Here is a 25,947-nt window from a genome sequence, read left to right as displayed (position 1 = left end):
CCATTCTTCAGACATTGCCCAAAACAGGATGTAGGAGTTGGGAACTATTGATTTCTACTAAAGCACAGGTAGAGAACCTCTTTCAGCTCAAGGGCTCGATTCAATTTCAGAGAGTCTCTCAGGGGTCGCATTCCAGTGGTGAGTGGGGCCAAGGCAAAGGAGACGGGGCTGAAGGCAAAAGGGGTGGGACCAAAATACGAACAACCCCCAACCCAGAATTCAGCATAGCTCTTACTGCCAGTAACGAAAGCCTTAGGAGAGACATTTCAACTTTTCAAAATGGGGGAAAAACTGCACAAAAGCTGGGGAACTACCAAATGATTGGTGGTTGGAGGAAAGGAGGTGGGGCCAGAGAAAAGGGCATGGCCATCTGGGGAACCCGAGGGGCTAGAAGACTGGATTCAGTCTTCAGGCCTGAGGTTCCTCATCCCTGCATGAGACCAGCAACCCATCAGTACAAGACTACTGGAAAGTGACTATAAATTTATCCCTTAGGGAGATTTCACAGGTGATCCAAAGCACATCATATGGGCCCTGCCCACACTACAATGGTGAGTGTAGTGTTTTTATTAGCACAAGCATGTTATCATTTGAACATGCTTTATGTGTTTCAGTGCAGAGTCATCATGCAGATACAGGAGATTCAAAACCCAATTAAAGAATGTCTTTTGCTACAGCAATCTTTAACCTGTAAAGGAACACACGTAAGTTAAAACATAAAAATACACAACCCATCATCTATAAATCTATACAGAGGAGATTAAAAGGTCAAGATATTCTGCAGTAATATCCTTCAAATAATTCTGAAGGAAATGTCAAAGACCAAGTACAAAGCTTTCTCAAAATATTACACAGAGTTCTCTCAAAATGTTCTACAAAGTACAACGTTTTCTCAAAATATTACAAATAACCATTATTTATCTTGACTTACAATAGGCAATATTGGTTGTTAAATTCCAATGCTAGCCAGCTGATTAGGAAAATAAACATGAATTTGTCACTTGTTAACCCCTGTTAAATATGGCTAAAATTGATTCACATTCTACCGTATATCCAATTTCACCATAAACTATGTAATCGGTAGTTATCCTGTATTGCTGGTTAATTCTTCCAATAACCGGTGATAAGGATAACTATAGATAATGCAGAAAGGAAACACACAGGCACTACAGTATTTTTGGCCACAGTATATTAAGTCTATTAATAGTGTTTATATAGTGTGGCCAAAGATAGAGACACAGAAATGTAACCATATTGCCTAGGGCCAAAGTACACAATGCATGTAGTTGTGTGTTTCTCATCTAGGAAGCAGCCTCCGAGGCTGCCATTGGGAGCAAAAGAGCTGAAGAGCTGATTAACTCTTTCCCTTCTGCTGTTTGTCCACTCAAAAACACCCTACCAAAGCTGCTTTTCTCCCCTTGGTAAGCTAGATAGGATATCCCTCCTCCCCCATGAGAAAAGTAGATTGGGAAAGTTGGTTTTGAGTAGGCAAATGGCAGTAAGGGAAAGTTAAGCATAGCTCCCTTCCATTTCCAGTGACAACCTCCAAGGCTACTTTTCAATTAAAAAAAAAAATCAGAGGAAAGAAACATGTATATAATGTGCAGCTTGGTCCTTAAAGCCCAGTAGCTGAGCTGCAGAGCAGACAGAACAAAGTCTCGCAAGAGACTCCGTTGCTATGAGTCCCAGCTGGTAACATCTAGAGCTGAAACATTCACCTCACCATCAAATCTGAGAACTAGTAGTTATGCAGGGAGCAAGCTCTAGCACCAAATTTTTGGTAGTTTGTGGCTGTCATCTGTGGCGTAAGTTACTTATACTTGACACAAGGCAGAGGGAGACTTGGTCAAATATGAGGTATTAAGGATAGTAACCAGAATTCATGAAGACCATATAATTCATAGCAAGGAATACCAAATCCAGAAAGCAAGACAGGAAAGCAAATGTTGAACTTAATCCAGAGTATGGACATTGAGGGGTGGCGATAGCCAGTGCATATGATGTCGGGGGCAGGATCAGCAGCACGATCCTACCACCTCTTGTACAAATTAGTGCCCCAAAGCACACAGAGGGCAACTCACTCAAAGAGAAAGAAGTCACAACATTCTACCATATGCTTATGATACTGGAACATTGCAACATCTCTTCAGGAAAAAAAAATGGCACAGGGACATGTGAATGGCAATATAATTGAATTAGATTACAAACTACAGCCAAAACAAACAAACAAACAAACAATCACAAGCTCCAATAGCCATGCATTTAATTAAATATATGCTGATCTCAAAACTAATAAAGATAAGTATCTGTAAAGACATGTCTTTCACAAAAGTCTCATTAAAAACAGCCACCAAACCACAAATCTGTGTTAAGGGATTTCTTTGTATTTTAATTAAACATAAAACAACTGTGATGAGATAATCGTAGCAATTTGTACAGACTCATTTTCTACCTTTTAGTTATGTTCTCAGCCAAAAACTGTTAATTGCATACTCCTAGCTGAGCAGTTTAAAATGCATCCTTCTTCCGTCTGCATATTATGTTCTCATTCATGAAAAGAAAAAAAAATGTCCAAAGCAAATAAACCTTAAATTCTCAGCTATTGAGCTAAAACTCTCCCACCATGAACACTCAAGCAAATGTGCTAAACCAGGACAGAAATGGATCAAAAACCCACACCTGCTAATTTTAGAATAAGCGTAATCTCAAATATGAAATCTGTATAAGCTATGAAGGAATCAACCCTCAAATGAAGAAGAGGAGAGGCTTGGTATCTGATTCATTCTTACACATGACTTTGAGAAGGCGTGCATGATCTATAAAGAAACATCATGTGCACAGCCAATGGCTGGGTTCTTTCCCACACAAACATCAACTTCCCTTCTCTCCCTTGCCCATCTGGTGTGAATCAATAGATAGATAAATAATAGGGAACTATTGCGGGTGAGCTGAACCTCACATTACATTGGAAAGAAAAGCAGGAAGTGAAAATGGGTTAAGAGGAAAGATGGGGGAAGAGACAGAAAGATTCTCTTACATACTCAGTACCTACAGTAGAATGTCAAGGAAAGAGGGAAACAACTGGGCAAGAAAAGTTTCATCCTCTTCCACAACTGTGGATCTTCTAGAAAGACAGAGGCAATCTCCTATATGTGACTATAACACCATCTATCACCTTGTTGATGGCAACATGACTGTTTCTGTGAATACAGGTGGATGAATCTGTCAACTTCAGTTTCTCATTTACCCAATTTAATGTAATTTCTCCAGTCTTAAATTTAGTTTGTTATAAACGCTATGAGATTTTTAAAATATTTGCATGGAAATTCATAAGCTTTTTTGCACATTTTCCCTAATACATACATTTTTGTATGTTTAATACGCACATTTTGGCAAGCAATTTTCCTAATGCACTTTTGAACATTATTTTCGTTAATATACATATTTCTGTGCATAGTTTTTGTTTGGATTTTGTATTGCAAAATTTGGAGAAGTAAAAATTTTGAAGAATAACTGAGTTTCAGTTCACAGAGTGGTCCAAAAGTGAGAAATTAGGTAAGTTCATATTAAAATGCAAACTGAACAAAATTCTCCCCCATTGCTATGTGTGAAACAATGATCACAGAACATCTATCACAGGCAGAGCTTTCCTATTGTCTCAAACAATACTCTTCAATGGAAACAATTCAGCCACTGAAGCAGCAATTCATAGAGCAATTAAACAGGTGATGCATATGTGTGCACACACACACACGTGTGTGTGTGTGTGTGTGTGTGTGAGAAAGATTGAGAGAGAGAGAGAGAGTATCAAACCTGAGTTTTGTTCCTGATAGGATCGTTGTTGTTGTTGTTGTTTTAAGTGTGTAATTATTTAAACAATTGTGATTAATCACAGTCACAGGTTGCTAACTTTCATCCCACTAAGGCTAAAATACTAAACACAGTTACCAGGAAGTCAATTAACTCAACAAGGCATGCTTAGGAGTGTGCTGTCAAAGTAACTTATTTGAAAAACACAAATGCTCACTTCACCATGACTGAAATAATACAACACATACAGCAATACAGAGCAAAATGAAGGCCATGATGCTGAGGAGAGAAGAGTAACCTGATGAGTTTTCAGGTAACTGAAGGCCATTTCAAGTGAAGAATAAATTCACACCAAGGGCTGGAACCACTCCTGGTTTCTTTGTTGACACTAAGCTATCAGATATAGTTATTTGTAAGTAGGGACGTACGGATTCCCCACCTTCCATTCCGGTGGGGAATCCACCCAGGGGCAGAGATCCGTTCCTCTCCCCCCGGAATCTTCCAGAGCAGCTCCACTCCGCGAGGATTCTGCGGAGCCACCCGGTTTGAACGAGGCTTACCTGGACCCGTTCGCCTCTGTGCCGATCGCCATTTTTCTTCAAAGAGACTTATGTGCAAATAGACTTATATGCAAAATAGAGTCGTGAATTTTGCGTATAAGTCTATGTGTCCATAGATCGTTCCAGTCTCCCTTTCCCATTCCAGGCCAGCTACATGGGGGTAGCAGCTTGACAAGAGAGTCTAGCCAAAAATGCAAGGTGCGGGAGCATGGAGAGGATCCACGAGTTTGGAGGCTGGCAACTATCTTCGTAGGATTGCACCCCTAGTCACATATCTCTTCTAGCAGGCTACAACAAAGTTATTAGGGAACGCAGCCCTCACTCAGCAACAGATTACATGTTTTGCATGTGAACGGCACTAGTTTCAATCCCTAACATCTCCAGGTCGGCCTGGGAAAGACTTCTGCCTGAAATCCTTGAGACCTGGAGACAATACTGAGCTAGATGGACTAAGGGTATGACCCAACATAAAGCAGCTTTCCTCTGTTTTCAGTTTTATTTATTTAATAGATATATATACTGCCTTTAGTTTGTAATGTGGCACATTACAAACACAACTGGTGGGCCACTGCTGAAAAGGCCCTGTCCTTTGTACCCACCAGCCTAATATCTCTTAATTTGATGTCAGCAAACAGGGCTTCTGAGAGTGATCTCATAGCCTAGGCAGGTTCATATGGGTAAAGGTGATCCTTCAAACAAATAGCCTGAACCGAAACCCAAGATGATTGATTAGTCTCCACTAGTTTGGGTTCTGGAAATCTAAAACACTATAAGAAAATTCGTAATAAAGCTGTATACAGCAATTCTACCTCCAGCCACAAGATATCATACCTAAAGCAACGATAAAACTTATCAGTGCTTAGATACAAAGCATTTTTAGTTTAGGCTCTTAAGATAATGGAGAAAATTCCTTTAGAAATATTAATATATGGAAACACACACACACACACGAAATTATACTATTTTTAGCTTTATGCAAAATGCTTGCTTTTTTGCACACTTGGAGAAAGAGGATATATCTATTAAATACTTGTGGAGAGGGATAGGATGATAGGACAAACATTATATACATACTTTGGTGCACTAGTAGAAGTCATAAATATAATAAAACCCTAGGAGATAGAGTTTTCCACACCATAGATTCCAACATCCATGTGAATTTTTTTTATATTGCTCATTTTCCACTAGTTTATCAGCTAGGATTTGAGCACATCTGCATGTCCTCCTGACGTACAAAACACAATTAAGAAGAAACTCATGCATTAGGATTCATGTGGTCCAGTTACTCTATAAAGGTAACTACAGTATATTACTGCATATCTAAATGTACTCTGCACATTAGCCCCTTAGGTATCTATTGCCCTACTATCTCATCCTGATAGTCCCTTCACTGTGAGAATATTCCATACTGTCAAGATGAATTTGTTTTATTACAATTGTTTATAAAGCTCCTAATGTTGTACCAAACTAGTTTTTGCAGTACCTTACTTGCTAAGTGGACATTTTCACCATGGAACTTACACATTAAGTTTGGTCTCGGTCATACCAGCTAACATTGACATTAATGAGGGAACACTGTGCACGATCCAATCCATCACGGGTCCAGAATGCGTATGTGGAAGATTCCCATAGATTCAAGAGACATCTGCTTTTCTCCCACCATTGCCTACTTGAGTGAATGAACATGTGATGCAGGCAGGTAGCACAGTGGGACTTCGGAATGCACTCCCATTCAGATCTTGTTTAGTGCAAGTTACTCATAGTCCGGGCACAACAAATATGCATGGGTAACATGGGGAATCTGGATGCGGTATGGGAGGTGCACACAGATGTCCCATACTGCCACCTAACAACTGTTCATTCTGCATACACACTCATAGGCAAGGGATGGAAACAGGGCTTATGGAGCTTATGGGAACCCTCCATGTGCAACTGCTAGGCCATTGGTGGACTGCATCATGATCTAAATATATAGTTACAGTTTTCATCCTCACAGACATGTCACAAGTCAATGAATTTCCAAGTACAAATAAAATGTAATGTATTAGAGTCTATTAAAAACCAAACTGTCTATGATAATATAGCTAGCCAGTTAAAATAGATCATTAAAGTAGTATTTAGAAGATTATTAGGGAATGAAAATTAATCTTGCATTAGGGATTACACAAGAAAATATGGGTGGTAAACTACAGTTTTACATATCCACAAATCATATATGTTACATTTTAGAAAATATATCACAGACTCATAGAATCATAGAGTAGTAGGGTTGGAAGGGGCCTATAAGACTATCAAGTCCAACCCCCTGCTCAATGCAGGAATCCAAGTCAAAGCATCCCTAACAGATGGCTGTCCAGCCTCATCTTAAATGCCTCCAGTGTGGGAGAGCCCACCACCTCCCTAGGCAATTGGTTCCATTGTCAAGGAACACAACATAAAAGATGGCTACTATAGCAGAAAAAAAAGGATCTGGCTTTGACTAACCATGAAAAAGGCAGGATAAAGAGGGTGGGGAAGGGGAGTCCCTCTTGAAATCAGTATGCTTGGGGCAAGAAATTGAACCCAAAGAACATTCCGCTCACCACTTGTGTTGCCCATAAAGGCTTCAGAACATTTGGCTACTTGTACTGCTATAGAACTGTACTGCTGTGTAAATACAGGTTTATCTTTCTACAGCCAAAACGCCTGTTTTGTTGCTGATTAGGAAAATAAACATTCATGAAACCACAGAGATAATATCTAAAAAAATAATTAATATGTGACATTTAAAATTATATGATTATAGCTAAAATGAGCAATTACATCTAGTGTTAGTTCCTCCAGTGCATAATTATATAGGAAAACGTAAACCCTACATGTAAAACAGCTGATTACTCACTTTCATGGACATGCTGGAGATGTATTATATCTGGCAGGGTGCTGGAATGTGTTTGGGGTGGGGCCTCCTATCCAAGCCCACTTCTGCGGCCTCTCCTACTGGCTACTGTCAACAGCTGACCAGCCACTCTTCTACCCTGCAGGTACTTAAGAGTGGGGGCTGCCAGAGGCAGCACTTCTGCGCATGCCTCAGCGTCGCACAAAGTGTGACGCTAAGTGCATGCTTAGCGTTGCACTTTGAGATGCATAGTGGAGCTCAGGCAAGACCTGCCCGCTGCCTTCCCAGAGACATCTTCAACCAGCTAGTGGCAGCAAATAGCAGCAGCAGAGGGCAGCAGCTTCAAAGAACAAGAAGAAAGGGGCAAATGCAGATCTTCACTTGCTCCTTCTTAGCTGTTTCTCTCTCTTTTATATTGTTTATATTTTATGTTTTAACATTTGTAATATATGTCTGGGAAATACATTGAGTCACTCAGGGGGTCGGGGGGGATGCCACCATAGATATGGTCATGGGTAGTTATGACACTGAGAGATCAACAGGCCAGCTGAGGAGAAGAGGGGCGAGATACCTTACAGCTATCCCCTCTTCTGGTTCTTCCCCCAAACAGCTGGTTCCTGGTGGCCTTGCCAGCTTGCCCTCAAGTCTGGTGGTGCTGCTGCTGAATGTCAGGTTGGTCCAAAATAAAACCTCCCTCATCCATGATTTCATTGTGGATGAGGGGGCCAACCTGGTATGTATTACTGAGACCTGGGTGGGGAAACTGGGAGGGGTTACTCTCTCCCAGCTGTGCCCTCCTGGGTACTCGATGCAGCACCGACACCAACCTGAGGGGAGGGAGTGGTGGCCATGGACTATAGGAATTTGATCTCCCTCTCTAGGCTTCCTGTTCATTCAAGTGTGGATCTTTAGTGTCTGTACGTTCTGTTGGGTACCCAGGACAGTTTAGGGATTCTGCTGGTGTACTGCCCACCCCACTGCCTATCAGACTCCCTGCCTGAGCTGACGGAGGTGGCTTCGGACTTGGTGTTGAGGACCCCTAGGATGATGGTCCTGGGGGATCTCAACTTCCATGCTGAGGCCACTGTATCCGGGGGTGGCTCAGGACTTCATGGCCACCATGACAACCATGGGGCTGTCCCAACATGTCATCAGCCCAACGCAGTGAAAAGCACACATGCCTGATCTGGTTTTCTCAACTGGGCAGGAGGATGGGGTCTGAAAGTGGGGGAATTAACGTCTGTCCCTTTGTCATGGACAGATCACTTCCTACTGAGGTTTAGACTCTCAGAAGCCTTTACCCTCTGCAAGGGTGGGGAAGCTATTAAAAAGGTTTTCCCTTGGAAGCTAATGGATTCCGATAGATTCCAAAAGGCTCTGGGGGATTTTCCTGCTGGTATGGCTGGTGCTCCTGTCAAAGCCCAGGTCGCTCTGTGGAATGCAGAGATGACTCGGGCGGTTGACATGATCACGCACAAACGCCCTCTCCTCGTGAGCAAAGCTGGCCAGCTCCTTGGTATACACCTGAACTGCAGGCAATGAAGCAAGAGGGGAGACGGCTACAATGCAGGTGGAGAAAAACTCATGCTGCTGAATCTGACCGAACACAGGTTAGAGATCATTATCGAGCCTACTCTGTGGCAGTCAGGGTGGCAAAGGGACAGTTCTTTTTCACCAGCATTGCATCTTCTCAGCATCATCCAGCGGAGCTTTTCTGAGTGATTCGCAGCCTGTTACATTCTGAGTCAGGGAGAGAGACTATGGAACCCTCGGTAGCACGCTGTGACAAGTTTGCATGGCATTTTGAAGATAAAGTTGCTCAGATTCATCATAAATTGGACACTGCAGTTAATGCAGTTCCATTAGTAGAGGTGTCCAGAGCACTGTCTGGTCCAGTTTTATTGGATGAGTTTTAGTTATTGAGGCCTGAGGATGTGGACAAGGTGCTTGGCCAAGTCCAGTCGACCACCCTTCATGGCTTATTACATCAAACAAGGAGGGGATGTCTGACTGGGTCCAGGAGTAGTTGTAAATTCCTCCTTGAGAGAGGGAGTAGTGCCATCCTCTTTAAAAGAGGTGGTAATCAGGCCACTCCTGAAAAAGCCTAACCTGGACCCAGAGAATGTTAACAACTACAGGCCAGTGACCAACATCCCCTTCCTGGGCAAGGTGCTTGAGCAGGTGGTTGCGGGACAACTCCATGCACTCTTGAATGAAACAGATTATCGAGATCCATTTCAAGAAGGCTTCAGGACAGGATTTAGAACAAAAATTGCCTTGGTGGCCCTGTGGGATGACCTTTGCCAGGACAGCGACATGGGGGGTGCAACCCTGTTGATTCTCCTGGACCTCTCAGCAGCTTTCGATACCATCGACCATGGTATCCTTCTGGATAGGTTGTCTGGGTTGGGAGTTGGAAGCACTGCACTGCAGTAGTTCCACTCATACTTGGATGGCTGATTGCAGAAGGTGGTCCTGGGGTATTATTATTTTGTGTCTTGGCAATTATGCCATGGAGTTCCACAGGGCTCTCTTTTATCCCCTCTGCTGTTCAACATCTACATGAAACCGCTGGGGGAGGTTATCTGGAGGTCTGGGCTGATGTGCCATCAATATGCGAATGACACCCAACACTACCTCTCTTTTTCATCAAACTCAGGTGAGGCAGTGGCTGTTCTGAATCAGTGCCTGAGCATGGTAACGGACTGGATAAGGACCAATAAACTGAAACCAATCCAGACAAGATGGAGGTACTGTTAGTAGGTGGTTTGTCTGCCTGGCTAGGTGATGTCCAACCTGTTCTGGAGGGGGTTGCACTCTTGCACCCAGAACTGTCACTTGAGGCACAGGTGAACTCAGTGGCATGGAGCACTTTTTGTCAGCTTAGGCTGGTATACCAACTACACCCTGATCTGGACACAGATAGCCTGGCTAGAGTTATCCATGCTCTGATAAGTTCTCATCTGGATTACTGCAGTGCATATGTGGGGTTGCGTTTGAAAACGGTCTGGAAACTTCAGCTAGTCCAAAATAGAACAGCAAGATTGTTAACAGGGACTGGCCAAGAAGATCATATTATGCTAGTACTTATTTATTTACTTATTTATTCATTTCTATACCGCCCAATAGCCGAAGCTCTCTGGACGGTTCACAAAAATTAAAACCAAACAACACACAATAAAGCAATTTGAAATATACAGAACATTAAAACCACAATATAACAATACAACCACAATAAAACCTAGCAGCAGTGCAGGAGTTTAAAATACAGATTTAAAACAGCAAAGATAAAAATTTAGAAAGCTAAAATGCTAAAATGCCTGGGAAAATAAAAAGGTCTTCACCTGGTGCCAAAAGGAATACAATGTAGGTGCCAGGCGAACCTCACTAGGGAGCTCATTCCAGAGCTGGGGTACCACAACAGAAAAAGCCCTCCTCCTAGTAGCCACCCGCCTCACTTCCTTTGGCAGGGGCTCATGGAGAAGGGCCGCTGATGATGATCTTAAGGTCCGGGCAGACACATATGGGAGGAGGCGATCCTTCAGGTTACCTGGCCCCAAGCCGTTAAGGGCTTTGAATGTTAACACCAGCACTTTGAATCGGGCCCGGAAATGGACTGGCAGCCAGTGCAGCTGGAAAAGTACTGGCGTAATATGAGCTCGCAGACCAGTCCCTGTTAACAATCTTGCTGCCCTATTTTGGACCAGCTGAAGTTTCTGGACCGTTTTCAAAGGCAGCCCCACATATAATGCATTGCAGTAATCCAGACGAGAAGTTATCAGAGCATGGATAACTGTAGCTAGGCTATCTCTGTCCAGAGAAGGGCATAGTTGGTATACCAGCCTAAGCTGATAAAGAGTGCTCCGTGCCACTGAGTTCACCTGTGCCTCAAGTGACAGTTCTGGATCCAAGAGCACCCCCAAACTACAAACCTGATCCTTTAGGGAGAGTGCAACCCCTCCAGAACAGGTTGAATATCATCGAGCCAGGCAGACGAATCACCCACTGTCTTGTACCTCTGTCTTGTCTGGATGCCACACAACAACTGGAAATAGACTTCCAATAAAACCAGATCAAGCGTGTGTCCTTTTATATGCGTTGGGCCGATGACATGTTGGGACAGCCCCATGGTTGTCATGGTGGCCATGAAGTCCTGAACCGCCCCGGATACAGCAGCCTCGGCATGGAAGTTGAGAGCCCCCAGGACCATCATCCTGGGGGTCCTCAACACCAAGTCCGAGACCACCTCCGTCAGCTCAGTGTTGACACTGAGTGTTGATTGGGTGTTCACCAGGTGAACACGTTTTTATTCTCCCAGTATTTTAGCATTTTAGTTTCCTATTCTTTTAGCTTCGGTATTTTAAATCTGTATTTTAAATATCTGCATTGTTGCTAGGTTTTATTCTGGTTGTATTGTTATATTGTGGTTTTAAGCTTTTATATTTTATGTTGCACTCTGTGGTTTTAACATTTGTGAACCACCCGGTCAGCTTCAGCTATTGGGTGGTATAGAAATAAATAAATAAATAAATAAATAAATAACTTTGTAAGATGAATAATATCTTGTCTGACAATTGTCTTGAAAATTCTGCAGTGTATGTAAAATAACTTCACAGAACATATTTCAAACAATTTTGAGTGTCTGTGGCCATCTCTTGGATTCTGCTATGCATTCGCAGACTTTCTACCTTTTGGTGTCAATTAGCTGAAAGAATCAAGGCTCTGTCTCATGAATATCATTCACATAAATGTATATTTAACACTGTTAAATAATAATTTACTACAATTGGTTTGTAACAAGAGTTAACTTTTTTTTATAAGCATAAGTTTCTCTATTGCAATTTCCATTAAATTAATACTTGAAATACTTGAGCAATATTTGACTGGTCAATTGACCAAGTATGTTTTGATTTGCCAAATGATCAGCCATAACACACATTGATTACAATGGACCTTGAATAAAGCTGTACATCAGACACAAGATTTGACTTGGACTCATATTCAGCACTTCAGAAAACGACCTGATTCTGCTTTGACAGATTCTATGGCTGTCTGCTTTGACTCAGGTACTGAACCAGAGTTAAGATTTAGAAATGTGAGGCTTCATACCTTCCACTGACTATCAAGATTTTTCCCCCATTTGTTAGAAGTGGATGGAATCTGTAAGTATATTAGCCCCTTGGGAGGGGATTATGTCTACCAAATGCAGACATAAATAGATACAGTGGTTTCTGTGCTACATGCCTTTATATTTTGATTTTTTTTTAAAGGGAACCAATAACTTTATTTATCTGCAGAACTGCAAGGAATTTTCAGGAATAGTTGCCCCATATTGGGGAGGGGGGGAATTGAGCCTTCCTAGTTTCAGATGACTAGGTGCAGGGAGTTATGTGCAAGGACAGCACTCTGAGGGTATCCAAAAAGGGACATACTTATTCCCCTAGGTTCCTTGTGGACCATCACTCCAAAAATGACAGACAGCATAGAGGTTGCCCTATGTATGAAACATGCAAAGTTTAAGAAAGATAAGTGCAGCAATTTATGTGGAAGGGGAGTCCTCAAAGTGTTTGGGGGTGTGATTCACTTTCCCTTGCCTTTCCCCATGTTTTGGGGGCAATTTGCATGAAAACAGCATACATCATAGAGGTGTCTGCAGGCAAGAAATCTACAAAGTTTCAGAAGGATATGTGCAGGGGCTAGGGGATTATGATGACTGAAAACCAGTTTAAGCCTTTTGTCATAGTGCAACCTGGTGGTGAGAATGCCCATCTCACAATCCTATCCTTGCCTGGCCCCAACACAGTGATTGGAGAACCCCTGGTAAAATACGCCCTATGATTAGAAGGTGGACCTGTCAGTCACTCAACCTCCCATCCCTCCTCATCAGCACTGAAGAGAAATGAAAGCAAAAGACACTATTTTTGGAGACACATTTCTGAAGTCCAAACTAAGTCTTGTTGAGGGTTCAGGTTTTGTTCTGGTCATTTTGGAGGGAAGGTCACTTTACCTTGAGAGGCAGCAGAAACAGACTGAAGGAGATCAATTCAGCTTGGGCTTCAGTCTAATTCAATGGGTGTCTCTAGTCGTGAGTAATGTATTTATTTATTTATGCATGCATGCATGCATGCATGCATTTATTTAATTATATTTTTAATCCACCCAATAACCAATGTTCTCTTGGCAGAGTATTCAAAACTATAGCCCATGTGACAGATCATTATTACATGACACCCTGAACTTACCCATTTCTAACACAGAACACTAAAGCAATGCCAATCTAAATACTGCTCAGCTAAAACAGCCTCTCAGAAGAAAGGGGTTTTGTAAGATATCAAATAAGGATGCTCACAAAAGCAAGTTTCTGTGTTCAGTTCATCATGAGTCGGACAGGGACCTGCTCTATTTTTTTCTATTGAAGTCTGCATTCCTCACAGGTAATCTGTTGGGGGCCACACAGCAGTAGTGAGCAGGGCCTAAGCCAACACTGGGCCACTGGGCTGGCCAAAGATACATTGCTGCCTGAGGCGAAGGACAAGATGGCTCTCCATTCCATCTAAAGAAGCCGACTGGAGAAGCAGTTGAATCTTACTTCAACACTGGAGATAGGATAGGGCCCTGCACCACAGGCACCAGGCTAACTCAGGGGGCTCAGGACAAGCTGTGTAGCATACACAGCTCCATCCTCCAGTGAAGATAAATGTCTGGGGGAGGAACAGCTGAGGGACTACTGCTGCTGCCCCTGGCATTTGCTGCCTGAGGCGGTTGCTTCCTTCTGCCTAATGGTAGGGCCAGCCCTGCTGGGCAGAACCAGAGCCAAAAGTGGGTGGGTCATGGCTCTTCTCTTTCTGCCACCCACTTTTCTCTCTTTCCCTCTTCCTTCCTACCTGCCAGAGATCAGATCACTCTTGCCAGATCAGAAGGCTTTTGAAATTAGCTGAGGGCTGCATGTGGCCCCAGGGCTGCAGGTTGCCCACCCATGAGTTAAAGACTGCTTGGTGCAATAAGTGGGGCAGAACTAGACTAACCAATAGTTAATCGATCACATATGGAAGTATGCAACGGAGCCATCATTGGAATGCGGAAACAATATTTGGGGGGACAATGAGCAATATCCTAGCAGCAAATGCCTGTTCTGACTTCTAGCCTAGAGACAGAAGCAGAAAGTCTTCTACTGTAGACTGAAACATTTCTGTGTCCATACAGTAAAATGTTCCTGAGGAAAAACATTTCAATTTCAACAGAAATTGAAAATTCTTCTAGAAATTATTATCTTCCAGAGTCTTCTCAAATCACTAATATTTAGGGGTTTTATTACATGAGACTTTTAACCTGTCACTTTACCGAGGCTTCTGCTTCCAGATTCTTTGTGGGATGAAGTTTGGCTCCTTTACACATGTTTTTCCCCCCAGGGTTTTTCGTTCTCTGCCTTTCTACATGTTCCATTACACAACCACTAGGTGGCACTGTGGTACAGCAGAATTGTGCAAATACACTAGGGATTCATGCCACCACACACAGAAATACCAGACTTCCCTCGCTAGAAAAACCCTCCTGCTATGATGGTTGCAAAGAACGGGAGAGGCCCTAGAGGAAGACAACATCATGTAAAGGACCTGCAAACTACCATGAGCGAGGAATCAGGAGCACACAACAAATGCCTCATGTAGGAAGTCTCTAGTAATGCAAACTTTCTACACTATCAAAACAGAAAAAAAAATCACAATTTAATGTTTAAATATTCAACTGGTATATTAGTTTCTTATATCTAGCTCTTCATTTAAAGTACAGAGAGAACTTTAAATTATGCTAAAATATTCTTGGTGTTAAAAAATGCTGTGCTTAGGAATGGGTTATGCTAGTACAGTCCAGTATTATGCAAGAGTCAATATTACAAATGTCACTATATCAACTCTGTCCACAAACAAAACATTGTGTAATTAGCTGAAGCATTTTAAAGGGCCAAACTACAATGTATGGAGCAAGAGCCACGATTAGTCTTCCAAGAAGCAGACATTATTTTTTTAAAAAACCTGAAATGTGACCATGGAGGGGTGAAGAATGTGCTGCTAATTTCCTTGCCGCAGTGGCAATGGGACAGAGAGTTAACCTTTTCCACACATGTTCTTTTTCCCCAATCAAAAAAATCTCATCCCCAGGTTGCTGCTTGCCCCCTTCACACACTTCCATTAGCCTCAGATTGGGGAAGGAAGGACTTGCAAAATACAAGCTACATAATCCCTTCCATTTCTGATGTTCAGGCATGAGTGCGGATGCTTATGTGGCCAAAATGGCAGTACACATATGAGGGAGGTATCAGCATGGTTAAGGTAACCCCAAGGTTTGCATAAATACAAAAAAAAAAAACCCCTTCAGAAAAAACCTTAAGGGGGGACCCCAAAAGCAGCCTAAGGAGGACTAAAAATGCTGATTCTTGGATGAGAAACAACAGAAAACCAGATATGGGGAATGGAATGGAGTATCCTGGAAGAGGGCATAGCTAATTGAACAGAACAACTCCCTGATGCAACATTTTCTTGCAGGTCCCACTCCTTATATGTTCATATTATATTGCTCATTTTCCATGCCCAAGGAGACTCTGGACTTGTATTTTTCCAACAGAAGCTTCCCCTTGCCTCATGCCAAAACTCTTTCAAAACTAAGATGATTATTAAAAACAGTTTGCAATATGGCATTAGGGTCTGCTATGCAAAAAAGAAAGGAAGGAAGAAATCCCGCAGCGCATGCACAGCTAAACTAGTTCTTTGGATCCTAGTCATTAGGTAAAATGCCATTTGAAAGATTGCTTACTTTTTACAGCTAGGGCGGGAAAGTGTCATATTCGTGGCTGTCCAGCGAGCTTCATGGATGGAGAAAATGTAAACGATTTCAATGAGTCTATCCTGGAGTAACAGCATTATTGACAAAAACCCAGCTGATCAGTTTTAGACTACAGCCAAACAAGAACATAAAGAAGGCCCCGCTAGTTCAGCATCCTGTTTCCAATAGTGGCTAGTCAGTTGGGAAGCCCATAAGAATGCAAGACAACAGAAATCCCCATTACATATTCTGATTATCTGGTATTCAAAGGTATCCACAGGTTTCAAAAACAGCAACTATCCAATTAGGCTAAGCTGAACCACAACACATCTAACCAGCTAGCTCACTGGCCAGGGGTGGAGGCCCCTGCTTCCCTTCTGCGTACTTGAGTGGTTCATAATGAATCTTCCCTTCCCTCCCCCAGTTTCTGCTCCCACTCCCATTGGTTCTTCATGGACAGATATCACTTCCACCCACAAAGAGCCTCCTGTACCTTTAAGGATGGGAGAAGCTTTCCTGCGAGTCTTTTTTAGGGAGGGAATTGCCTGACTAGTTCCATGAAGATAAGATGGAGGAGACTGACAGCCAATATCATCCCCTGAACTGGCTGTAAGTAAAGAGGAAAGCAGCAGGGGGATGGATGGAGGTAACCTGAGCTTGGTGGTGTAGTGCCCTAACGGAAGGGCCTCTCCTGTCTGAAGCTTCTATTTGCATTAGGAGGAAATCCCCATTGGCACCAAAGTGGCATTTCTACCCAAAGCAGGTAGCAGCTTCAGAGGATGGATTTTCACCAGGACCGCAGCAAGGGAAGAAAGGTTTAAGCTCCTCCTGCCTGCCTGGTGTAATCCAAATAATTATCACACATCCCAAGCTGCTATTTATATTTTTAAAACTTGGACATTACATGCAAAGATGTATTTAATGTCATATCTACTCTTGGCCCACAGTAGCCATCACCACATCTGGGAGCAATAAATTCCATATGTTCCTTAGGGGTGTGCATTTGCTCTGGACAAATACCAGACTGAACACTGCCACTTTGGATCTGGGACTTGTCCAAAGTAAAGTCAGTGTCCCTTGAAGTAGCCTGAATTGGGCTCTTCCTGAAGCTTTGGACCCAATTCAAAGATTCAGAGGTACAGACAGCAGTTGTTCAAATGTTGTAAACTTGGAGAGGAGAGGAGATGTGTTATCTGGCCCTGCCCTCTCCACTCATGACCTCCCCATGCTGACAGCTCAGTGTAATTGGGAAACCTGATAAGCAGGTAAACTAGAATGCACATCCCTGCTCCCCTCCATGTTTAGAACTTTTGAACGACTGAACAGGGCTGTGTCTGTGAAAATCTATACATTTCTCCTCAAGTTCTTTATATATGGAAAATGAGAGGAGAGAGGAGAATGAAGGAGGGGGCTTACTTCCAATCACAGTCCTCTTGGGAAGGACATAGAAGGAACAAATGGCCAATAATTATCTAACACCACTGGGTCCAGCGAGGACTTTTAAAAAGCAGTTTTATCACTGCCTCCTTGAGGCCTGATGGTATCATGCCTTGCTGAAGAGCAGCATTAGCCACGACACTAACCTATTCTGCAAGTCTCTCTGTGGCAGCTTTTATTAAATAGTATGAGCAAGGGTCAAGAGCAGAGATAGGGCACCTGATACATCCAAGTATCCTATCCACTTCCTCAGGCATCACAAGCAGAAAAGAATACATCTACACAGGGCAAGCAGAAGCCAAAGTCAGAATAAACAACCCATTTATGTATTTCCTAAAGAGCTTTGGATGATGCCCATTACTTGAAAGTAACAATGGAAAGGATTTCAAGCATGCTAAATACTGTTGCCTAAACCTGTTTCAGTGATTTATGATTTTTCAATGTTGGATATACATACAGCTGTACATTTGGTGTACTAGTCTATAATCATGTATTCTGAAATGACAGGCGTGGAAATGAATTATTTTCTTTTAAATGTGATTATATAATATATTATCATCACACAATACTATGCAGATGTATGATCCATTGTAATTTATGAATCTTAGAACTTGGGGAAAGTATATAAACTATAATGTCACTATATCTAGTGTCTTTTCCCCTCATTATGATTATGTCTAGAAAAACTATTTGGAGCAGCCAGTTACATTGTATTTTACCTGCTTTTTCTGATACTAATACCCATACTGGAAATCATAACATAAAGGGATATGAGATCTGGCTCTAAAGCCTTAGTCCAAAATGGTATCACTTTAGATAACTACAGGATGAACCACACCCAAGTGTGCATAGCATTGACATCTCTCACTTTCTTCATTAAATATCTTCCTGAGTAGGGTGGGTGGGGAAACACCAGAATTGCATGACTAGCAACATGAGAAGAGGTAATGGAGCTGTACCTTAGCTCTAATTAAGATTAAATTAATAATGCAATTAAAATAATCTGTAATGGGAGAAATAAAACAAACAAATGCCTTTTGTTAGCTATCATGGGAGCAGCTTAATGTTTCCTTACTATATCCAGTGAGAAAACATCAATGCTTTTTAACTAAACATTACAGAACCATTCCAAACATGAGATAACCTCTGCAATACAGCCTGAGGCTTTTCTGTCTCTCCTCACCATTTTATCACTTTTTTTAAAAAAGGGAAAAGGGCATATTTCTTATCTGTGAAGGAAATACCAGTTGAGCAAATAGATGCCGATTTGCTGTTCTTGAAATGTATACATATGCTAAGAAAAGCAATTTAATCTTAAACAAAGCAGACATTCATCAGAGAACTAACCCATTAGAGCACCAGATTAATATCCACTAGGATAGGGCTGAATGGGGATTAGACCATGCTCAGTGAACTAACATTCGTTATGTTTTCTGATTCATATGCTACAAGTATTAAACTTTTGACCATATAAATTTTATATCGTCTTTCCACCCCAGGAGGATGTAATTTAGAGATGCATACCAGACCTGCCTCAAAGAAATATAGTCTCTCATCTGGCATCCTGAGCCCTAACTTGGGGAAGGTTTACATTACGGTCTGAATGGAAAACTCCTTGGACACAGGTGCAGGGTTTATCTATTCTGCTGTATGCAAAGTTTCTTCCCTCCACCCCATATCTGAGCCAAACACATGGTAAATTCTGGTTTTCACACACAGCTCCTCTGTTAGAAGTTACTATAGCTGCAATCCTATCCCCCCTTACCTGGGAGTAAATCCCACTGAATTCAATGGGGCTCAATTCTGAGTAGACACACATATAATTGCACTGTAAACTATTATCTGGTTTGTTCATTTTTAAATGAAAAGGTAGAATTCCAAAGTTCAGTGTTTCCTTTGGACTAAACAGTTTTTTAAAAGGTCTATGAACTCGAAACTAGTCTTGTTTCCCAAATTCAGGAATGCCAACTTCACTAGGAGCAAGCTATTTTCAGTCTATGTATTCAAACAGTGCAAATGAAAAGTATTATGCAATTCACATCCACAACCCAGATAAGCACTGTCCTAGTATTCCCCAATCTGGTGCCCTCCAGATGCGTTGGACTGATCCACAACCCTCTTAAGCTGAAGAATAGTCCAACAAATCTGGAGGGCACCTGATTGGGAAAGGCTGTACTATCCTGTTCTCCTGGCATTCTTAGTTTGAATCTCAGTAAGATGTCTTTTTCTTACAGGAATGAGTACCTCCCAGGACATGAAATTGTGCAATCTGTGCTAAAAACATTTTTTAAATGGTGGGAGGGCCTCACAGGTTGATGAACAGCGACTAAGCTCAGACATCCTTAGGAACCACCAAATATCCAACATGCATCACTTGAATTGTGCAATGTAAATCAGTTGTGCAATGTAAATGTGAGAGTTAGAAGTGAGGTGCACCTTAACTGACAGCCCTATATATGCACCAATGTGCCCTTGGAACTCCTGCAATAGCATGATTCACCATACACATCAATGGAGGAGGCAGCTTGAAGTGCATGCAGAAGCTGCCCCCCACCCCTCCACTGACGTGAGCGGTGCAGCCCTTGAAAGTGTGTGGGTGTACTTGAGCCTCTGAATCGGCAACGGACTGATAGATTTGAACAATATCTTAGAGCATCTAAAGCCCAAATACTTCAGTTTAAGAGGGTTGTGGATTAGCTGATTGGCCCTTGCAGTTCATGTCAATACTAGGTCAAGAGATGGGGGAAAAAAATGAAACAAGCAACTCATTAAACTGTGTGTTTCTAAGGCTACCACCCTATGAATGCAATGGAGCTTGCTTCCAAGTAGAGATGTAGTATTACCCAATGTTTCTGTATTTTATAAACTTATAAAATTGCTGTTACAATAAGCATTGATAGACAACTCATGAATGTAGTGCTATTTGAACACATTACCTCACTCATCCTATCAAAGTAGGCAATATTATTTTCCTCACATTTCAGAGAGAAGAGGGGTAAGACTGAGAGTAAGTAGCATGCCCAAGGCTATCTAGAGAGTTCACAATAGAGGTGAGTATTGAACTGGAGATTTCCAGCCCACATCTTCTCCGCTGAACTATAAACACTTCCATTCAGCAAACCATTTTTCCACCATCATCTGTGGAAAAATGGACTAATATGCTTTAGGTCTGACACATAAACAACCCCTTGCTTGCTTTATAACAATGAGGATTGAACAAGATTTAGATAATTAATACTGAAGTGGCAGTCCTCTTATCCCCTCACTTTCTATGAAAATCTATGAATAAAAGGCATAAGTTTAAAGTTTAGAGGCATAAGTGTCTGTTTCAGCCAGCATGCATTATATCAACTATATTCCTGTGCCAATGCATTTCCTGTGCTTCATATCTGTTTGAGAAGGAACTTTCGAAGAAGCATGATGACAGCGTATTCAGCTGGGCTGACTAATTTACTCTCTGGAGTGATAAGCAAAGCAATGTGATTGGGAATGTGCATAAAAGGCTACAATCCTAATCACACTTATCTTGAAATCAATGGGACCCACTTCCAAGTAAATAATTTTAGGACTGAAGTGGAAGTATTAAAATCAAATACGATTAGATAGGGCAAAATATTTTTACAAAGATAAAAGCCTTACTTTAAAAGAAATGTAGATACTTCCATAGATAAGCAGACCTTTTTTAAATAACAGCCTTATTTCTTATTTTAAATAACAGCAATTTTTATTATTTATTTTTACCTATTTCTAAGTACATTTACTCAGAAGTAATTCCTACTACATTTAATGGGCCTTACTCCCAAGTAAGTCTGCACAGGACTGCAACATCACAGCACAATCCTCTATGCATGGCCAGTTAGAAGTAAGCTCCACTGAATACAGTTATTTAGGTTGATAACCTTTGTCTCTTATCTTTATACTCTTTCTATTACAGCAGGATTGTTTTCAGTGGAACTACTGAATGATCCAACATGTTTATGGCTGCAATGCAAAGGATGTAATCCTATTACTGCCTATGCACATTTACCTGTGAATAAGCCACACTGCACTCAACAGGACTTATTTCTGAGTTGGCATGCATAAGATTGTGGTGTAAGTGCCATTAAAATCATTGGGACTTTGAACGAACATGTACAGGATAGCGGTCAAAGAGCAGAACTGAAATGATCCCCTTTTCAGAAGTAATATATTCATTTAAACTGAAGCTCTATTTGTGTGGTGTAGTGGCAAGAGTGTTGGACTAGGAGCTGGGAGATCTGGGTCGGCCATGGAAGCTCACTGGGTGACTTTGGGCCAGTCACAGACTCTCAGCCCAACCCACCTCACAGGGTTGTTGTTGTGAGGATAAAATGGAGAGGAGGAGGATAATGTAAGCCGCCTTGGGTTCCTTGCAAGAGGAAAAAAGGTGGGGTATAAATGCAATCAATCAATTAATCAATCAAGAGGAACAAGCAATACATCTTATATAGGTACATTGAACATGCTTTTGGTATACTAAGTGTTGGTATACTGTCAATTTGGTAAAAGTAATATATTAGTAGGCTAGCTGACCCTAAGAGGATAAGGGCTGACAAAACATTCTGTGGCAGAATTTTGAAAGTTCCTATGCATTTTTGTTAGTTAATTATAAAGCAGAGATACTATTTCACAATATATTAACACCTTTCTTCTCCTATATTGTATAAACTATCTATCTATCTATCTATCTATCTATCTATCTATCTATACACACACACACGCGCGCGCACACACACAGACACACACTCTTCCTGAACATATTGTCCTGGAAGTAAATCACACTGTGATCAATGGGGCTTACTCCCAAGTTAACCATACATTAAATTGATCTAAGTATTAGTCTCAGGCTTAGCTAGACACAATTTCTGCCTTTTCATGTTGCATCGTAATTACTATCCTTCTAAGTGCAACAGAACTCCTACTTAAAGGCATAATAATAATGAAATACTGTGTTTAATAACAGAAAACTGCAATATTTTGTTTGTTTGTTACACTTGGTGGCATTTAATGAAATTACAACTTCGGAGTTACTCAACTCAAAATTTCACTACCATTAAATGACTGAAAATGTGGTCCTACATGTTAATTTCATTTCCCCCCATCAGAATATGTCCTTCATATGGTTAATAATTCTCCAAATGTACAGTCTAGTGACTGAAAACACTGAATTCACTGCAACACTTCTGACTTGAGTCTAAAGGCAGGCAGACAAAGCATCCCTCTTAGAGCAATACAAAATGTAACCACAGGCTGACGCTCTTTCTACAAGAATAATGAGACATTCTCTCCACAGTGAAGGAAGAACACAGTTCACAGTTTGCTTCCCTTGATTTCAGTTCAGTTTAATACACAACTAGAACAGACAGAAAAATACAAACAGAACAGTCCAGGTTGTTTCAAACACCCTTCATTATTCCCATTTGCTGAAATCCTAAGAAGCTTGAGAGACAAACTGAACTTTTGGATGCAGCTCACATACTCCACAGGATCCCAAATGACTTTGAGTGCTTCTATATGGAGGGTTCCTAGCGCTAATAATCAAAAACCATTGTGCAGTTATTCCATCTTTATTTTCCTTAACTTTTGGGGGGTGGGTCTAATAAGAAAAAAGACAGAAGAATCAGTGGAAAAACATAGGTGGGCTATAAATTGAAGACATCATCATCTGGACAGCCCACCCACCCCCTCCTGTAAAATTCTGTGAATGAGGCAGTGCAATGGCACAATAAAAGCCTTGTCTGGGAGTACTGTTAAATGAGTCTGCTCCAGAATAAAAGGATTGTAAGACTGGAGCTCTATATTCACTTAGAACACACGACTCATAATTCTAGAATTGAGACATTTTTAAAATATGTGCTTAGTCCAGTTTTCAAATATCAGGTGGTTCTTACATGTCTGGAAGGTACAGTAAGGACTTTGCCATAGGATTGCTCCAACCTTTTGCAAGTGGGTGGGTGGATGGGGGAGATCTGTAAGCCTTGTAGAAAGAAAAAAACGAATCAGCCCCATGTTTCAAATCTCTAGTCCTGAAGACCAAACCCTTCTAACAGCAACAATTATTACAAGAGCAGGTTTTTTTTTAATCACTTGAATTTATGGAGAGGTACCTCTCCTGCCACCAATACAATACACAGGCTGGCAGAGTCTAGACCAGAATTAAAATATCTCTCTCTCTCTCATTCTTTCTCTTTCACACACATAGGGGTAAGGTCTAGTCAGAACTGCAGATGAACTATTCCCAGAGAGGAACAGCAGAAAGGCTCCCCAGCCTCTGTAGCCATTTATGTTACAGAATACAGGAAATAGATTCAATGGCAAGTTTCTCTAAGAAGGCTGATTACCATGATGTTTAAAGTATCAGTGACTGAAATTCAGGATCAGTCCTGACAGGACTCACAGATCTGCCTTGAACTGGTAGCGACTAGCGAGGCTTCTGCTTGAATTATCTTGTATGCTATTTAACAATATTAGGTCCCCCCTTCCCTGTCCCCCACCCCACCCCTCCAGTTCACACACAAAGGATGTGCTTGTCATTTGCTCTGTAGGTTTCTTGCAAATGCAGGTGAGGTCACCCCTTTCTGCTGCCTCTCTAGCCCAACCAGAAAGGCAACTTTCAAAAGGGAGCCAGAAGAAACCCACCCAAGTTAGAGGCTTTTCTATTTCTGACAAATCTTGCACGATTCCTCAGGGAGCTGACAACCACAGAAAGCTGATTTTGTTTGCTTTCCCAATGAAACCCAAGCAGACAAGGGGGGAGGGGGAGGGCAATCATCCGCAATCTGTACTTAAAATGTGATAAGCTTTTTATATCGGTATCCGGGGTTGGTGAGTGGGTGGAATAAAGAAAAATACGGCAAGCAAAGAAAAGCGAAAGGTTTGCTCCTGGTTTCCAAGTACTACAATTCGAATTTAAAACAGGTTAGTCCCGACTCCCGACTGCGTTCCAAAGGCGGGAGAATAAGTGGTTTACGAATCGCCCTGAAAGAGTCGTAAATCCCACCAAGCTCAGTGGGGCTACTCCCAGGTAAGCGTGTACAGGGTAAAATTAGAAATTAGAGCCTTAAAAATGGTATGATCTGAATGGAAGGGCCCTGGGAAGAGAATACACCGGGGGGGGGATGAGTACTATGTAAAAAATGTACATTCTCCGACTACGATGCCTGGGAAAAACACTCCCCGACTATCATCCACGGGGCCCACGCAGACCGCTCCTCTCCACATTTACTCCAAAGTCCCGCCGACTTTAACAGACACAGGATCGCAGCCTTCAGTACGAAAGCTGCGGCTTACGTGGGTTGGGGATCATGTATCTATCAACACGCGCGCGCACACTCGTACATAGGACGTGGTCGATCTTTGTCTCACACACACACACACACACACACACACGGAGATCAAGTAAGCCTGTCGAAATCTCGATCACAAAATGAGAGCCTCTCATCGATCCAGGAAGGGGGGGGGTAATCAGGAGAGAACCGATATGGAAAGGCGGCAGCTAAGAGTCAGACCGAGCGCGACAGAGCCCCTCAGACCGCCACCTGCAGACGACGCAGCAGGGCTCGCCCGCACGCCCGCCCTGCCCAGTCCCTTGCTAAAGTTCCGCGCGGCAGGGAAAGGGAAAGGGAAAGAGAAAGAGAAGGGGTGGCGGGAGGCGAGCGCGCCACGCTCCTGACAGCAGCCCGCGCGCGGGCAGGCGGCCCCTCCGCGCGCCTTATGGCCCTCCGGGCGCTCTTCGAGCTGGGCTGAAGTCCCTCCCTCACTCACCTGGCCGCAGGCAAAGGGCGGACAGCAGCAAGCCCGAGAGGAGCAGCAGCGGCGGCGGCGGCAGCTCGCGACGGAAAGAGGCGGCGGCAGAGGGGGTCTCCATCCCGCCTCCCCGCGAAGCGCCAGGCGAACGGCGACTTCGGGCGCTGCTGCTGCTGAAGGGAAGGAAGGGGCGGAAGGCGACGGCGCGGGCTGCCGCTGCTCTCGCCGGCTCTCGCACGCTTCGCTTCAGAGAGGGCGGCGGCGGCGACGGTCCTTCCCGAAGGGGAAACTGCAAGCGGCCAGCAACTTTCCAGGCGAGCTCTGTGGGGCGAGAGCGACAGAAGTTGGGGGGACGGGCGGCGACGCCAGCGCCGGCGGGTCTCTGCGACGGTCGAGGAAGAGCGAACGGCTCGCCAGCCCCGACCGCTCAGAAGCAGGTGGCTCTTTCCCTCTGGCAGCCTAGCGGCGCTCCAGGACCGAAAGCGGCGAGCGGAGGTGGGGCCAGCCCAGGCAGGACACGCCCCTTCCCTCGCTCGCCAGCCCCCCCCCCCCCCCGCAGCCCTTCCTTTGCCGAGAATCCTCGAGTCCGCTCGGCTTCCCCGAGTCATCTCATGCCGTGCGAGAGCGGAGGGAGCGCGATTACCGCATCCGGGGGGTGGGCGGGTGGCGCTTTCCATTGGCGCT

At 42.9% G+C, this 25,947-nt stretch overlaps 1 protein-coding gene across 6 annotated transcripts in view; it reads right to left on the bottom strand.

The window, feature by feature from the left end:
* ALCAM (activated leukocyte cell adhesion molecule) overlaps positions 1–25,716 on the bottom strand; it is a 203,706-nt gene extending 177,990 nt beyond the window's left edge. For all 6 annotated transcript variants that reach the window (XR_014789055.1, XM_084843279.1, XM_084843282.1 and 3 more), the window contains exon 1: positions 25,282–25,716. Coding sequence is in view for 5 of the 6 variants with exons in the window: in XM_084843279.1 (XP_084699405.1) it covers positions 25,282–25,384 (103 nt within the window). In the remaining variant the exon portion in view is untranslated. The remainder of the gene's footprint in view (positions 1–25,281) is intronic.
* Positions 25,717–25,947: the final 231 nt, after the last annotated feature.

The sequence above is a fragment of the Heloderma suspectum genome, chromosome 3, assembly GCF_057233095.1.
Source record: "Heloderma suspectum isolate Gila_16-S chromosome 3, 16-S_ref, whole genome shotgun sequence".
Lineage (NCBI taxonomy): Eukaryota > Metazoa > Chordata > Lepidosauria > Squamata > Helodermatidae > Heloderma > Heloderma suspectum.
Note: the sequence above shows the minus strand (reverse complement) of the source record. Positions and strands in the feature narration are given on the sequence as shown.